General features: G+C 46.2%; 1 protein-coding gene across 5 annotated transcripts in view; it reads right to left on the bottom strand.

The window, feature by feature from the left end:
- RAD54L2 (RAD54 like 2) overlaps positions 1-17,441 on the bottom strand; it is a 74,364-nt gene that overhangs the window by 7,303 nt on the left and 49,620 nt on the right. For all 5 annotated transcript variants that reach the window (XM_037383178.1, XM_037383181.1, XM_037383179.1 and 2 more), the window contains 17 exons: positions 15,986-16,184; positions 14,420-14,559; positions 12,657-12,788; positions 11,649-11,881; positions 10,969-11,151; positions 10,566-10,699; positions 9,083-9,279; positions 8,204-8,546; positions 6,356-6,533; positions 5,505-5,756; positions 4,793-4,911; positions 4,368-4,483; positions 3,263-3,362; positions 2,718-2,923; positions 1,283-1,458; positions 329-525; positions 16-212 (listed from right to left, as the gene is read on the bottom strand). In XM_037383178.1, the coding sequence (XP_037239075.1) occupies positions 16-212; positions 329-525; positions 1,283-1,458; positions 2,718-2,923; positions 3,263-3,362; positions 4,368-4,483; positions 4,793-4,911; positions 5,505-5,756; positions 6,356-6,533; positions 8,204-8,546; positions 9,083-9,279; positions 10,566-10,699; positions 10,969-11,151; positions 11,649-11,881; positions 12,657-12,788; positions 14,420-14,559; positions 15,986-16,184 (3,102 nt within the window). The remainder of the gene's footprint in view (positions 1-15; positions 213-328; positions 526-1,282; positions 1,459-2,717; positions 2,924-3,262; positions 3,363-4,367; positions 4,484-4,792; positions 4,912-5,504; positions 5,757-6,355; positions 6,534-8,203; positions 8,547-9,082; positions 9,280-10,565; positions 10,700-10,968; positions 11,152-11,648; positions 11,882-12,656; positions 12,789-14,419; positions 14,560-15,985; positions 16,185-17,441) is intronic.

Raw genomic sequence — 17,441 nt, 5'->3', positions numbered from 1 at the left:
GGATCAGCAACTCACCTGTGGTGGTGACAATTTTCTGCACAAAGACACCAGCTCGCTGTAGATAGTTGATGGGGAAGTTGACAGCAGGGTTGGAACTTGAAGTTGATCCTGCACTGCCCATGGGAACATGTCGGGGCATCATAGGAATGGGGGTGGATTGAACTGGGCGGACGCTTGCCACTGGCTTGTCCTCACCCTTCAGGGCTGGTCGCCTAGTGAGAGAGAGGAGGGAGGAAAGTGCAGTGTCTGCACTGACACGGCTAAGCATCCCCTGCCCCCTCATTTCACATCTGCAGCACGGGCAGAAGAGGAAGAGGCAGGTGCTCACCAGTTCCTCTGGCTAAAGGCAGGGATGCTCGTCAGACTCTGGTCACTGGCTGGGTAATACTGTGCGTAGGACGGCCGGGTGTAGGGGACGGATGCTCGCTTTTCCTCCTCATAGCTCTTCTTGGCTGCTTTCTTCTCTGCCTTGGTCAGCTTGTGCTCCTTCCGGTCGATCAGCAGCGACTCGTGCTGAAAAGGCTCCTGCAACCCCACAGCACCGGGGGCTTGACACCAACGTACCACAAGGGCGAACCAACATGCCCCGAACGGCACCACTGGCCCCTGCACCAGTGCTGCTGCCATCCCAGGCTGGAGGAGGGCAGCGGGGAGCTGGGAGGCACAGCTGGTTGTGGCAGGGCACACGTGTGGCAATGCTGCGGATGTGACCAAGGCTCAGCTGTAACAGTGACAGTCAGCTAAAGTCATCGCTCACCATCACTAAGCCTGCCCAGCCAAAGCCATCACTTACCAGCAGTGCACAGCAAAACCCACGAGCCAAAGGCCAGGCCGGGTGCAAGCGCGGAGCCTGCCGAGGTGGCCGGCAGCCACCAGAGCCCCACGGGACCCAGCCACAGGCCACCCTGCAGCACCACACTACCAGTGAAACCCCTGAAAACACAGGCAAGCGCTGGCTGCCCCAGCTGTGTTTTAAGGCCACCCCAGGAGGAGAGCTGGCAGCAAACCGGGATATGCCACTGCCACCTTCCTGCCCAACACCAAGCTGAAGAAAGGGATGACCTACAACCTGTCCCCAAACCTGCCCAGGACAGAAGTGGCTCTAAATGTGTAGGTGATATTGCAGGGCTCTTAGGGCCCTCTGTAGAAGACTTTTTACCTATTCCCACCAGCACACAGATGCATCGTCCTTGTCACTATGTCCCCATCACAGAGCCAGACCCCTCCAAACCTATTCCTGCCTGTACAGCGCTGTGCCAGCAAGGAAGCAGGTTGGTCTTACCTTGGTGATGAGGTGAGGATACTTGAGACAGGCTAATTGTAGAACAGACTCCTTCATCTTGCTTGGATTGAGGGAGAGCTGAGCAGGGTCAGATTCCTCCTCCACAAAATGCAGCAGGTTCTCCACCTCCCGTCGGGTGAAGTTCAGCACTGGATTCAGATCATCCACCACCCGATCTGAAAAAAAGAGACGGAACAGAGTGAGCAGAGAAGGGAAGAGATAGGCCTGCTGCCCCTCCTACACTCTGGTCCTAATAGAGCTCCTTCCTTGCAATCTGCACGATCCTCAGAAGCTTTCTGTAAATGTCAGGGCAGGGAGAAAAAAATCATCAGTCATGCTCAGAGATGAGCCTGTTTGACCAAGTCAGACTGACAAATGCCTTGTGCTCCAGATCACACAGCGACACAGCGCAGGTCACTGAGCTCCCGGCCTGCAGGAACATGAAGCCAATTACAGACGGTGTCCCATCTCGCATTGCAAGGCCAAAACCATACAGGTCCTGGGACAGAACTGCAGCCACATCAGCATGTGCCCTCCCACAAATCCCACCAGAGAGGCTCAAGTTAATAACCAGATGCTGAAATGTACAGAACTCAAGTCAAGAGCTCAGAAAAGTAGCCACAGTCCCTCACTTACAAAAGCCTGTAAGTTTTCCTTGGATGTTTCCTCCTGCACACGGGGCAAATGGGAGCACATGGAGAAAAGATCTATACCCAGGATTCTTCTTGGAGCCAGGCCAGCTACCAGGGGACTCCACCTCAAGTGCAAGACAGCATACTGAGCTGATCAAACTGGGCTGCTGTCTCTGGAGTTGAGTTTCGAGACACGGGACACAGGCAGCAGAACTCTTTTTGGGTCACCCCAACCTTCAGCTGCATGCTCTACGAGAGCAGCTTGACAGTTGGCACAAGCCAGACAAAAGTCACTTTTAGTACAAGGGCAGGTCAGAACTGGAATTAATTTATTATTCTTGGCTACTGAGCAAGCACTATCAGTCAAAGATATCAATATATGTTTTAATTTAGATATTCTCCTTCTCTTTCTGCTGGAGAAATGGAGGTACATAGCTATCTAATAAGCAGTGCCCAATTTAAGATAAATAATGCCCAGGCACAGAGGAAAGCAAGAAGACCACCCCCCAAGTCTCCAGTTTGTTGTAGCAGCCAGGAGAGTAGCAGGGAAGGTAGGTAGCACTGCACTGGACTGGTTGCTGGCTCTACAACCCCTGCTGCTCTGTCATGAATTTCTTATAGGATGCCATGTCACTGCAAACTCATAAACATCAAACAGCCCTAGGACAGTGTCTCTGTCACTTCTTCGGCTGTCCAGTTTTCAACCTTAAAAAAAAGAAGTTATGAAAACCACAGAAACAGGACTTAAAGGAGCTAAAAGGAGTGAAAGCCAAGAGTGGAGTGTCATGTCCACCCACACTTACCTGACATGCCCTGCTTGGAGATTTGACGGTCATAGATCTTCTTCTCAAGGGTGTAATCAGAAACCAGCCTGTAAATGTGGCATGGCTTCTTCTGCCCGTAGCGATACACTCGGCACACAGCCTGGGCGTCATGGCACGGGTTCCAAGAAGCGTCAAACACCACCACTCTGTTTGCTCCAATGAGGTTGACACCCAAACACCCAGCACTGGAAATTAAAGGCAAATTTCAAATTGCTGCCTTGGCCAATTTTCAAAGCTTCTAGGCAGGGACAATCACCACAGCCAAGAATCCATGAAGTGTCTATGGAAAGTTCCCTCCAGTCATACAGGCAACTTCAAAGCCCACGTTTGGTTTCCAAGACTGTTTTTCTGTTGTTGCAGAGGACTAAGACTAAAATCCTTACACCCCTAGGGAATTCAGAAGCAGATGGCACTATCATCCCAAATTCTTGAGAGCATGTTACAAAGGAAGAACTGAAAACCCATGTGCACACAGAGCATCAGTCTGAGTCCTCCACTGTGCCTTTCTGCTCCAGCCAACTTACCGTGTGGACAAAAGGAAGAGCCAAACAGAGGTGTTGCTGGGATCATTGAACTGGTTAATCAGACGTTCCCTTTCCGAGGCAGAGGTGCTACCATCCAGTCCTGAGAATGAAATTAAAGACACATTTAAAAACTCTGTATGTTTGGGGGAATCCTATCAGAACAAACCCACTTCCTAAACACTGAGCTTTATAACTGGCTCCCAACTAATTCTCAGTTATTTCCTCAAGTTACATACTCCAGGACCTCAACTGGACCACTCTGTACCTCTAATTTGCCCAGCCAGGCAGATGCAAACCAGCCAGCCAGGTTAGGATTTGTTCAACTGAAAGACCAAGCGAAACATTACTCAAGCTTGGCAAGGCCAGGACTGGGAGTGCTACAACACACCTAGCCCATTAAGGCTCTGTATTAGGCAAGATGGACAGCAAGAAGAGCAGCAGGAACAAAGTCCTCCTGTATGCTGGAAGTTCAAGGAACTAAGCGAAACAAAATTGTGAAAGCCTCTGGCAAAACCCCATAGACTGGATCTAAGCACAGAGAGTACTGGTCTGAAGGAGTGCAGGTGGGTGTCATGTCTCTGTTCCTGGGCAGCAGCTCTCTTCCAGCAGCTCTGCAAAAATCAGGAACACTGCTCCTCTTAGTCCTGGCCTGTAAAGTAGCCACACAAAGCAACAACCCATGCCAGAACAAGACTTAAAGCTGGGAAAGAGGGAAGGAGGAACTCACAGCCTCGAGCTAGTGAAAGCATTCCACAGTGATTCTGGTTTGGGAAGCAAGATCTAAAAAAATAGCCAAACAGGAAGCAAGAAGTATCTTTTACAACTTGAAAAAGCGCTAGTGTGTAAGTGAGATGTTAAAGATGTCTAACACCTTCTAAGAAAGATGTCAAAAAGAGGATTTAGAAATTATCAGTTAGTTGCTGTCACACTGACACTGTCTTCCCAAGCAACTAAAGTAAGAACCATCTGAATAAGGCCTCATCAGAAGAGCATTTTCACACCCAGGGACAACTACAAGATGATGGTGGGTGACTTCCAGGAATTAGTCCGTCACAGAGGATCAAACAGTGTCACACTAAAAGAGAGGAGGATTGGCTGCACTCACTGTAATAGTTGATGTTTCGGACCCAGTTGTGAACTCCTCCATCTGAGCCTGGAGGACTCGGCATCGGTCTCTTTGCCAAAAATTCTTCAATGACAGATAAGGTGGACAAGCTCTGGCTGCAAAACCAAGATCTTTGTTCAGGAGAAAGCCCCCACAGCAGCACAAGTGGAGTATCAGAACTCTTCCCCAACCATGACAGCATTGATGGCTGTCAAACCCTGTTTGTGGCAGCACACCTCTCACTAGTAAACTTGATAGTGGCAGAAGTATAAAATCCATGAAGCAAAACCAGAATCTCATACAATAAAGGAGAAAAGGGGAACTGCCACACCATTCACTGTGTGTAACAACCTCCTAGTACCAGGAGGGGTCCAACTACTCCAGCATTTAGTGACTGTAGGATCAGCTGTTGACACTTTGCTTACCTGAAGACCAAGATCTTGTCTCCAAGCTTCACACTTTCCTCGATTAGGTGGAACAGTAACACCATCTTGGGTGAGTTCTCCAAGACTCCTGTCTGGTAGTCACACAAGATGTCTTTGGCCTACCGAGAAACGGGACACTATTACAGGTGGAGTTGCTCATTCCCTGTTTAGTTCAACAATCCTGTCTCAAGGTGAGAGAAATAAGTCAGTGCAGAGAGGTTATATACATCCAGTTGCTTAAGGTGACAATGTTACTCCCAACTACTGTGCTACCTCCCATTCCAGAAGCTCCAAATTACAAATTTCTTGGAGTAGGGATGAATCCTCTTAACCTCTTGTGACTCTTTATCTCAACACCTCTCCTCCAGCCCACTAGATTTACCACCACCTTACCTAGATTAAACTTCACCCTAACACATTTTTTAGAATAACAAAGTCCCCGGCCTTTTTGGTCAGATGAAAACAATGGTATCAAAGAGTGCCGCCTGCATCCCTGCCTCACAAGAGTCCCAAAACCCCTGCCCAGCACCATGCAGGCATACTTATCAAGATGCTCTGTGGCAGAGAAAATGTAAGAGAAATGCCCAACTTTTAAACAGAAGAGTCTTTTCTTTGCTCTACTTCAGAAAATTGTACCTAACAGAGGTACAGTCTTTCAGAGTAAGTACTTAGCTTACGTTTATTGTAAGTCTCCACCAGCAGTGGTACTCACCCACTCATAAGTAACGACCTGATTTGCTCTCTCCTGAAAAGGGTTGAAGCCAACACTCTGGAGGAACTTGCTATTGGTAGCTTCTCCAACTGGTGATGGCAAAGCATTACTCTCTGTTTTGACTTTAATTCCCTGAGGCTGGCAGCGGGAATTAGTACTTGCTGTGCCAAGGTCATCCACATCCAAATCCTGCTCATTTGCCAGATTCTCCTTTTGCAGAGCTTCATACAACACATCTGGATGGTTCCAGATCTGAAGGGGTAAGAAAAGAAAGTGGTTAGGCCTGCGCTGGCCTGCTGCTTGCCAATGATTGTGGACTGAAAGCCCCCCCAGCTACTCAAAAGAAAGAATGAATACTTCAATCGTGTCCTCATCCTTCCCACACAGAACTACAAGGTTCTACAGAAAACAACAGTCTGACTGCATTAAGGCAGTGAAAACAGAAAACATGACTGCCATGACACAAGATATAAACAGTCTTAAGGCTCTCCTGACTTTAAAAATGCCAAATTCTTTCCCTGAGAACAAACCAGAAGGTCACTGTGCACCCCACACAGCACAAATGCAGAGGAAGCTGCTTGTTCGCTTTGCAGCAGGTAAATGGTTAAGACACGAGCCCAGTACTGGTTGAGCTGACAGCTGCAGGTTTCTTGCATGAATTTGAAAGACGTTTAACATCACTGCACCCCAGTTCTGGAAGTGGGGATAATTCTTCTGCTGGGCCATTGCAGGGCACTCTGGGGAAACAAGGTGTGCCTGGCCAGCCATACTTTTACCTCCTGTTTTGACTCATATTCCTGCCCTTCCCTTATATAATAGAATATTTCTTTGTGATTTCTGCCAAAACCTACCTTACAACAGACGCAGAAAGCTTTGAGTGGGTTCAGTCCCAGCCAGCCACTGTTGCCTGCATCTCGGAATCTGTTCATGAACTCCGTATAAAGGGCCCGCTGGATCTTTGACAGACGTACCAAAATGACATGTTCTTCCTTAGATGGGAGCTGAACCTTCAGCACATTGTGGCCTCGCCTGTGGAGGAAATAAAGAAAGAGAGATAAACAGAGGGAAGGGAATTTCCCAACCTGATCTCTCTGCGGCTGCCTGTAGGGTAAGATTTTGACTTCTGGCCCACCTGGCTGCAAGGAAAAAGACCTCTAGCTGCATGCTTCTCTAACGTATGGCACTTCCAAGCAGCCAAATACCAACTATAAGCACAATTACAGAGATCTCAAATGTTACAATCTTCTAGCACAGGTCACAGTGTTAGGAGAGTGATGAAAGCCCTGTTTTCCATGGCAGCTGGAAAAAAAGAAACAAGACCTAAGGTCTCTTTTAATTCTGCCAATGACTAAGACTCTCCATCCAAATCACTGGCCCAGCATCTTAGAACCCTCATCTGAGAAACAAAGTTGATTTGTTTCCAGAGCGGTAGAGACACTGTCACTTTCCATAACTGAGGGTTCATGAAACACTTTCAAATCCTTGGGTAGAAGATGTCAAAAAGTGCACATTCAAATTAACTATTAAGACATCAAAATAAACCTGAGCTCACTCTGGTGCAGTATGAAGGTGTTGCTCTCCATTATCAGAGCCTGTGGTACCAAATCAAATCAACTTTACTTCTACCTCCATGGCAAAACAGAGCCATAAGGACCACTTTGCAGTTGACAGATTGGACAAGACAGAGATTCTGAGAGAAATATGGAGCTGATAACCTAAGAATCTCATCTGTGGTCTTCTCGATATGCTTAAGATCCTCCCACAAGGACTGAGAAGGTATCCGTTTAAAACTCAAGCCTATAAGAATCTGGATTGATAGGCTGAGGCCAACCGCGTGAGGCTGAACAAGGCTCAGCAGTGGGTGCTGCAGCTGGGTCACAACAACCCCCCGCAGCGCCGCAGGCTCGGGCAGGGGGCTGGGAAGCTGCCTGGCAGGAAAGGGTCTGGGGGTGCTGGTTGATGGCCGGCTGAACACGAGCCGGCACTGTGCCCAGGTGGCCAGGGAGGCCAACAGCATCCTGGCGGGTATCTGAAACAGTGTGGCCAGCAGGACGAGGGCAGTGACCATCCCCCTGCGCTCGGCACTGGTGCGCCCGCACCGCAAATCCAGTGTTCAGTTTTGGGCCCCTCACTGCAAGACAGACACTGAGGGGCTGGAGCGTGTCGAGGAGGAGGACAATGGAGCTGAGGAAGGGTCTAGAGAACAAGTCCTGTGAGGAGTGGCTGAGGGAACGGGGGCTTCTTAGTCTGGAGGAAAGGAGGCTGAGGAGAGACGTTATTGCTCTCCACAACTACCTGAAAGGAGGTTGTAATGAGGTGGGTTGTTGGTGTCTTTTCCCAGGTAACAGGTGACAGGATGAGAGGAAACAGCCTCAAGTTGCTTCAGGGAAGGTTTAGATTGGACATCAGGAAAAATGCTTCACCAAAAGGGTGGTCAAGCATTGGAGCAGGCTGCCCAGGGAGGTGGTTGAGTCACCATCCCTGGAGGTGTTTAAAAGATGTGTAGATGCGGTACTTAGGGACTTGGTTTAGCAGTGGACTTGGTAGTGTAAGGTTAACAGACTCCATGATCTTAAGGGTCTTTTCCAACCTAAATGATTCCATAAGGCAGCAAGATTCAGCTGTACTGCATAAACCCAGCAAACAAGCAGGCTAATTTGGGATGAAGGAGCACCGTTAAGAACTCCTTCTGGACTCACCGCTGCACAAAGCCTTCCAGCAGGCTATGCAGGACATGACTGCGATACCTCATGAGACGGACATCTTGAGGGGTGCTGTCAATACACTGCCCGTTCAGGATAGGGCGCTCAAACATGTTGCTGAATTCCTGCCGGGAGCCTAAAAAGTCAGGTCGGACGAAGTCTACCATGCACCAATATTCAATAAGGTTGTTCTGGAGCGGGTAGCCTGTCAGCACCACCCGCCGGCGGGAGCGGATGTTCTTCAGGGCCTGCGAAGTGCTGGCGTGGCAGTTCTTTATCCGGTGTCCCTCATCACAAATAACCACATCTGGGCCAGGGCGAGACAAAGCTTTCTCAATCCCTGAGGACAAGGAACATTAAGTGTTAGTTAGAGATGAATAAGACAAAGTGCTGCTTTTATATGGTCACCAACTTCACAAACAGAAAAAGAAGGGTAGTTCTGAAAGACAAAAAAAGCAGTATTCATGGGTGGCAGAGAGCAGGGCTGATTCAGGAAATCAAATGTGACTAGACACTAGCTCAAATTTAGCATACTGTGGTAATGATCAGGCACGACCGTCCCTTGATTTCTGCTCAATGACCCGCATTGCATCAAGTTGGGTGTCTTGCATCAGATCGGACTGGCAAATCTCACAGAGACAAATCCCCAGGTTCAGTGTATTGACTTCCATGCTCACTTGCAGCTATTGCCAGAAATGGAAGACTCAGCCAAAGCTCAACAACTTTCTGTCTCCAAAGACACAGTCCTGCCCAGCAAAGTTTGATCATGTCAGAGATGCTAAAAAGCAAGTTATAGGTTGTTTCCCTGTGCTGCCAGAGTTGATAGGCAGCTGGACAACAGGATCATACTCTCCATCTCAGGGACTGGCCTTCTACCTTTCAGAAGCTCTTGTTGCCGGTCTTCCTCATCCAAGTCAATAATAACAGGGCCAGTTTGTTTCTTTGTTTTCTTCTTCCTGCCAGTGGCAAAGGACTTCTTCAGTGAGAGGAGACGGTACATCTCGTATCCCATCAGCAGCACACCACCTTCTATCACCCAGTCATTCACCACCTTTGCACGTGCAGCTGTTGTCCTGCAAAACCAACAAATAAATCAACCAAAATGTAAGCTTTCTCTCCAGTTTCTGTTTGAACCACTGGAGCGGAGTCTGCTGAGAAGAAAGACATGTTCAATTCATTAAAGCACTATCTCACATCAAACCAGACAGAGGAATACAATGAAGTTTCTTTAGGAGGCAATCTGGCACAGAGGAAAAGAAAAAAGCCTTTTATGTGCCACAGGTAGCAGAGTTGAGAATGACAAATCCTTACAGGAGCTGAGCTGTAGAAGTTTGTCATGTATGAAAGTATATGAAACTTGAGAGCAACCTTTTTAAAAAGCTGTTGAGGAGACTGCCTCTGCAAAAACCATTTTCACAATGAGCTGCTAATGTACAGTTGTAATTGTCCAGTCACTTATCCCTTCTTGTTGTCTCTTCCAATGCTAGTGCCCCTCAATTACTCCTTCCCTGCTAGCTGGCTCAGAATTGGTTCAGATCAAGACACTGTCCTCATTCAATCCTCCCAGAGCACACCAGATCCCATCCAATAGTAAACACATGGCTGGAGTAGCATCGGCTGATTCGAAGTACATTTCACCCAGAAGGTGAAGACCTAAACAGGTAAGTGTATGAACATAGTTGATGAACTGAGAGTTCCCTACGATCACTACACTGTCCTGATTCATGCAAGAAAGATGACCCAGAAAGAAGCAGAGATCCACAAGGCAAGAATACACTCCACACCAGGCTGTAACTGCAATCACTGATCTCTCCTTCCTGGACAAGGAGGCTTTGTACAACGTGCCAGAACCCTTCAAGGACAACACAACTATCAGGAAGTCAGTGTCAGGTAGAGGAATCCCTAAGTGTGTAAAAAATCTCAGGGAAAACACCAACACATATTTAAAATACAAGAGATACACAGTACAGGGGGGCACACCTCAGAAATCCCAGGACTCTGACAGGACTAGCAGTGTACCACCAGAAACAAACCATAGCACTTCTGCTCCTCTCTGCAGAAGCAGCACTCGCTCTGGAACTGGGTCCCTGATCTCAGCATACATGGAAGAGCAGAAAGGTGCATCAGCAGCATGAGAAGGAAGTACAAGACAGAAATACTGAATCAAAGAGACAGCAAATCTCTTTCGGGTACCAAAATCCTCCCCTCAAGACGGCATCCACAACAAATGCAGAGTGGGAAAGATCTGGGAGTTGAGGGCACAGAATTAGCCCGAACTAGACAGTCTGCAACAGCAGTTCTGATAACAGTTCCGTAAGGTGGTGTTAAACAACTCAGAAGGGCTTTTATTGGCACTTACTTGTGTTCATCATTCAGGATGTGGACTTTGAAGGTGCGGGGCTGGACCTCTTTGGAGTTATAATCAGCAGGAAGGTTTTCAGGTGCTGGGAGCCACATGTTGAATTCTGCTAGCCAGTTTTGGAGTGTATTCACCTGAAAAGGTAGCCATGGAAGGATTAAAAACCTAATTGAGTCATTCGGGATTTTAAGAACAAAAATGAGGGAATGACACCCAGCTGTGCCCAGACAGAAAGAGCAGACCACAGCATGCAAACTCAGGCACACAGGGAACAAAAGAGGGAGGAGAAGAGTAAGAGTATGATAGAACCGGACTTGCAACAGGGCACTAATCAATCTTCTCTACACAAAGAAAGGAGGAGTGCAAGGAAGGCCCTCAGCCAGCCCTTCACATGGCTACTTACAGGTACAATGGCAAGAACAGTCTTTGCTTCCGTATGTCGAAAAAGTACATCCAAGAAAGAGATGACCTGTATGGTCTTGCCCAGGCCCATGCTATGTGCTAAAATACACCCAAACCCACTGCTGGTTTTAAATCTCTCCAAGGACTCGACCAAGTTGTCATACAGGAATCGGATCCCACCAATCTAGACAGAAAAGTAGAAAAGGTATTAGAATGGTGGGAGAAAAAAGACCAAGATAGGTAACTATTTACAGAGTAGCAAGCAGGTTAGGATTGCATAAACCATGGAAATATATAATGGGATGTTTCAAGTTCACTACAACACTAATCTAGGGAAGGCTCAAAAAGCAGGTATTTTTAGCTACTCATAAAGCTTCCTGAGAATATAATAATAAATCAAAATTAATTTGTAGCCAGATAATCTAATTGGGGTCAATTAGTTTGTTTATAAATATAACTTTATTTTGTAAGCGTTCATCTAAATATACAAAGGTCTGAGGATAACAACAGCCGAAGTCATACACAGCCCTGCCCTTCCTTTAATTTGTCCTTATCATTTGACTGTCCACAACAGCCACCACCACAACCAGACTGGTCACAGAGCTCACCAAAGAAGTTCTGCTGAGATTACAAGGCAGGCTTGCCTGCGTCCATTGCATTTTCAAGGCTAATGAAGTGTACCTGATGAGGTTTTACTGCATGTGCAAGCTGGGGAGCCAGAAAAATGTCCTCCTCATTTGGTGGATGGTTGATGTTGACAATGACTTGCCCCAGAGCGTCTGACTGATTTAAGGCATCATTCACATGAGAGCCACTGCTCTCTTCACTGCCATCCTCCTCCCCTTCATTGCCAGAGTCACTGCTGTCCACAATTTGGAGAGCATCATCCTCTCCTGAACTCAGCTCAATCACTTCTGTGAAGTAACCAAAACAGGAGAGAACAAGACAAAAGTTAACTTGGTGTCAGGGTTTATCATGCATGTGAAAAAACATAATACCAGGAAAATAAGGCTACCATCTTTTACAATTCCACACTGGCTTAATGACCTGTTCTGAACAAGCAGGCACAATACAAGCACACATCAGGCCTCTCAGACCAGCATATAAAAGCAGGAGTTTCCCTGAATTTCCCCATGTTTCAGAGAACATTGTTTTGGGCAGATCTAAACAGAACATGAGACAGTTTCTGTAAGTGTTTTATGTTCTCCTCCATATGTCCTCTTAATTCCCAAACCCAGACATGCATTTTATCTGTTGATAAAATGGTCTAAGGACCACCAAGGAAATCAGGCAGAAGTAGTCTACCAGTGTGGTATAAAGGAATCAGATTAGATGCATCTGGGAACAAAAACCACTTTCAGTTGCAGATCTGAATACTTAAATGCTCCTTTTATACAAGCAGATGATGCCACATCTCATGTAAGCATTGTTCAGCAGTGCACTAAGCAAAATTAAGTGCATTTATAAAGCAGAAATAAATACAAGTTTGCAAGAGTGCCTGATAGGCCATTTTATAAATGTCAGTTTAGAACTCAAAGGCCAGAACTGGCCATATATTTGGAAACCAATAGGCCTACAAAAACTGAAGTGATTCACTACTGGAGTATCTGACTAGATGAAAACAGGAGACTTATGGCTAAATAAACAGCATATCGTGAGAAGACCAGGCTGAGGCAACTGGTCACTTACCATCTTTAATGCTATTTTTTCCTTTAGTATCATCTTCACTGCCACTGCTGGTACTATCTAGGCAGATCACTTCCTCAGCCAGGACCTGAGGGGGGAGCTGGGTAGCCTCTGCTGTTCTGAAAACGATGTCGTCTACAAACATAAATTATAAACAATAAGTAATTCATAATAATGGAGAAGGAGACAAAACTGTTCAGAAACCAGACAGTATTTCCTTCCACTTTTGCTCCAATAGCTTAGCCCTGGAATTTTCCATAACAGACTCTCACTGTCTACAATACTGCTATGACTCAGCTTCCCGGGTCACAATCTCCTCCTTTCTCAATATGCCGAAACAATAGCCCATTGCTGATGGCACCCTCTCTATTGCATGCCCTGACTGGGGCACACTGACCATGCAACATGCTAAAGACCCTTCTTTTTTTATTTTGGGTCTCAGAAGTAAAAGCTGTTTTTATCCAGCAAAGAAAGTACCAACTGCTGAAGGGATGATTACTGCCCTTTGTTAGTAGGGACACTGTAATAATTACATCCCACAGATCATAAACAACTTTTGCTGATCAAGACCATTTGCTTGTATGTTTAGGTATTGCCATGTGCAGAGAGACACTAGCTAACAGGGCCAAATAAGCACCGTTGCAGTGACTCAGCAAGCAACGACGTTCTTCTGGGGTTGAAACCTACTCTGCAACAGCTAAAGTGTTCTAAATAGCACTTATTCCTTCCCCTCCAATGTAAAAATATTTTGAACACTTGCATTTAAGGGAGAATATACATTTTCTCAGAATGCAAAGTCAGCTCAAGAACTCCTTACCCCCGACACAACTTCCCACTGCACTTCTCTGCCCTCTACACCAGTCTGAGAGCCTGTGCTACAAACCAGGTCATTGAAATGATCCAAGTTACAAGACAACGTGAGATAGCATATTCACCAGTAGACAAGGGTGATGCTTAACCGTTTATACTGCCTGCTATTTCCCTGCTTGCTGAAACATGCAAGAAAGGACAAGGTTACATCACAAACATATGTGCATCCAGTCTAACATCATGAACGTATGTACAGCCAGCCTGTTGTTCCACTGTCCCTAGTACCAGACCCATGCACCACTGAACCATTCACAGTAAAAATATGATCTGAACCAAGGACGTGGCATTTCTGCTGAGTCCCTTGGTTTAAGCTTCCATACCAGTTGGGAAGACAAGAGACACCTGCTCCAGCATCCCACTTAGACACAATTAAATTGTCAAAGGATCTTCAACAGAAGCTTCCTGGCACCTTTTACCATGCAGCCACAGCATCTTGACCCAGAACCAGCTCAAGACTTGGAGCTGACTACATTGAATCAACAACAGTTGGAACTGCCATTTCAAGGGTTTACACTTGAGAGTCCAAATGCAACACAGAATCATAAAATGGTTTGGGCTGGAAGAGACCTTTACAGGCCATCTAGTCCAACACCCCTACAATGACCAGGGACATCTCCAACTAGACCAGGTTGCTCAAAGTCCTGTTCAAGCTGACCTTGAATGTTTCCAAGGATGGGGCATCTACAACCTCTCTGGGCAACCTGTGCCAGTGTTTCACCACTCTCATTGTGAGAGATTTCTTCCTTATATCTAGTCTGCATCTACCTTATTTTAGTTTAAAACCATTACCTCTTGTCCTATCATGGACAAGCATAGCACAAACTTCTTTCAGCTTCTATTTTATATCTTCTATCCTTAAAAAAATCTGACTTCAGGTGGTATCTTCCACTGCTTACCAGGAAGAAACTCTAGGGGTACGGTTGGTATAGTGGCTGGATAATCCTTCCGCTGCTGCTCTAGCCGTTTCCTTCTCTCCAACTCTTCCTGCTGGGCTGCTTTTGTCACGGCTTCCAGTTGGTCCTCACGCAACAGCTTTCTGAACACAGGAGTGAACAGAGAAACATGATTTGATTACATTCAAACAATTTCTTTCAAAAACATGAATGGCTGTACAGCTGGCTCAAAAGATGATTGACAAACTCCAAGTAGTTTGTCAGCTACACAGACTAGGAACATCATCACCAAAAGCTATAGACAAATTCAACAGCTATTTCAAGACTGTGCTCCCCAACTACAGGTAACACTACTATTAGTCAAGGAGAAGACACAAGTTTGACAGAAGCAAAATAACAAAAGGATGAAAAATATGAGTGGGTAAGTATATACTTAAACTAGGTTATCATAGACCAGTTGTTCTATCTGAAAGGATGTTACTTATTGCTGTGCAGTTTATAAACTACACAATTTCATGCAAAGAAGATATATGGGAGAAAAACGCATCAATTCCCCCACAAAAAAATCATCACCCTGATTCTCCACTGACATAGTATTTTCAGGAACTAGGACCTCTAATGGCTTTAACAATTATTTCAAAGGATGCTCTCAAAGCACCCTACCTTTACCAGTAATTTTCATTATTTCCAAAAGTTGCTTCCCCTGACGCTTCAGTCTCACACGTGCAGCCCTGGAAGTGAAGGCTCTTTTGCCAGAGGAGAGGTGCAGTACAAGCAGTGGTAAAATCCAGCTCCCTCACACTAGCCTTTAAATCCACCCAACCCCACACTGCAGGGACACGTCCATCTTAATGAAGTTTCAGTTTCCAAGGCCTACTCAATGCTCGTTCCTTTAGCTTCAAGAAAAATCAATCTGCACAAGCTCAAATATAACCCAAAGACCACCAGAACGTTACATACAGAGCAAAAGAGCCACTTGCTGCCACAGGAATTCCTGCTCCATTATGACTCCTCTGAGCATTTCAGATCCTCTTGAACAAAATTTCATAGTGAATTACCACCTCACGACCTGTTCCAGAATATATGTGGTGACTTACACAATCAAACAATTACTGTTTTATAAAATCCAGGTGAAATTAATTTCCAACATTTCAGTCACCAGTTACAGCATCAGCATTCCTGCCAACAAGTACCCAGGATAGCAGAGGGAAGGACTATATTTTAGGTTGTTTGCAATAGGATCCTCATCAGCAGATATCCGAAACTGAATATTTACTTAATGGTGGTACTGTTTTTCAATTACATGTCTTAAAAGCCAGCAGCAAATACACAATTTTTGCAGTATATTCCATAACTCTTCTGAAACACCAAACAAGTCTGCACCCACATGCAGCACTCCTGTCTGAGATCATATTACTCCCACTGGTGAAATCCTAAGGTTTTGGAAAAGAAAAGCCATCTGGTTCGCCAGCAGTGGCAAAATGTAGCTCAGAAGCAAAGTCCAGAGATTTTGCTTTTACCCAAAGGGCTATACAGGACTCCAGCTCTTTCTGTCCTGCTGCTGCTTACCTTATGTTTCTCCGCATGTGAGACGGTTTCTGAGCCCTCTTCTTTTTGGTGTCCTCAGAGGCCAGGCTCTTGTGCTGGTTCTGCAAGAGTCGCTCTGCCCGCTCACTCTGAGATGAGGTAGTTGAAGTAGAGCACTGCCATTCTCCATCCTCTGCATGTTCAACATGGTCACCACTGAACACAGCTTCCTGGGGTTGGTCTGAAAAGACAAGGAGGTAATGCCATGATAACAACTGTGCCAGGCTGGCAGCTGGCTTTTACATGAGCATTCGTCAGAATCTGAGCTGAATAGGAACCAACAACCCCTATTCTCACTTGTTTGTAAGGATGTTTCTCTGGGGGTCAAAACTGGGGTCCTTTCCAACAGCCACTCAAAGAGCATGTCGTGGTTTAACCCCCGCTGGCATCTAAGTACCACGCAGCTGCTTGCTCACTCCCCACCCCCTTGGTGGGATGGGGAGGAGAACTGGGGGGGGGGGGGAAGTAAAACTCATGGGTTGAGATAACAACAGTTTAATAACTGAAATAAACCAATAATGAAGGGGCCAGGGGTGGGGGAAGAACAAAATCCAAGGAAAAACCCCAAGTGATGCTCAGTACGACTGCTCACCACCCACTGATTGATGCCCAGCCAGTCCCCAAGCAGCAGTTGGTCCCTCCCAGCCAGCTCCCCCCCGTTTATATACCGAGCATGACGCTCTATGGTGTGGAACATCCCTTTGGCTAGCTCGGGACAGCTGTCCTGGCTCTGCTCCCTGCCAGCTTCTTGTGCACCTCCTCATCAGCAGAGCAGGGCAAACTGGAAAGTCCTTGACTTAGAGTAAGCACTACGCAGCAACAACTAAAACATCAGCGTGTTATCAACATTGTTATCGTACTAAATCCAAACCCCAGCACTGTCCCAGCTATTAAGAAGAAAAATTACTCTATCCCAGCCAAAACCAGGACAGAGAGTTAAAAAGTTTTCAGTGAAGGGTCTGTTCCCAGGGAAAGCCAAGACTAACACCACTCAACCCAGCCCAAAAGTGTTCTGACAAGAAAACAAGGCAAAATTATTTCAGTCCACGCAGAGCACTTGCTGTCCCTAAGGGCCTGTTTTCCTACAGGGGCCCGATGAGCTCTGACTAAAACAAGGAACTCAAATCTCTTTTTCCTTGTTTCACAGCATTCAAGTGGGGCAGAAATTTCCATTTATATGACACCTGCATAACCATCTTCCAAGTTAACAGAACATACCATGCCAGAGGTTTTCTGGTTCAAACATGGGGTCATGGCTTGGCAGGCAGCTCAGTTGGTTTTATCACCAGGCTTCACTCTCACAGTAACTTCTGGCAAGCTTTTTCAGAAACAAAAAGTGGCAACTCTTTCTACATTATAAATCACACACATTTCTTTTTCTCTGCATTCTCCTATTTTCAGACTTCCATTAGTGGCTGATTTCAGTCTTAAAGCACTA

Source organism: Falco rusticolus, chromosome 4 (genome assembly GCF_015220075.1).
Source record: "Falco rusticolus isolate bFalRus1 chromosome 4, bFalRus1.pri, whole genome shotgun sequence".
In the NCBI taxonomy this organism is placed as follows: domain Eukaryota; kingdom Metazoa; phylum Chordata; class Aves; order Falconiformes; family Falconidae; genus Falco; species Falco rusticolus.
This window is presented reverse-complemented; position numbering and strand designations above follow the sequence as displayed.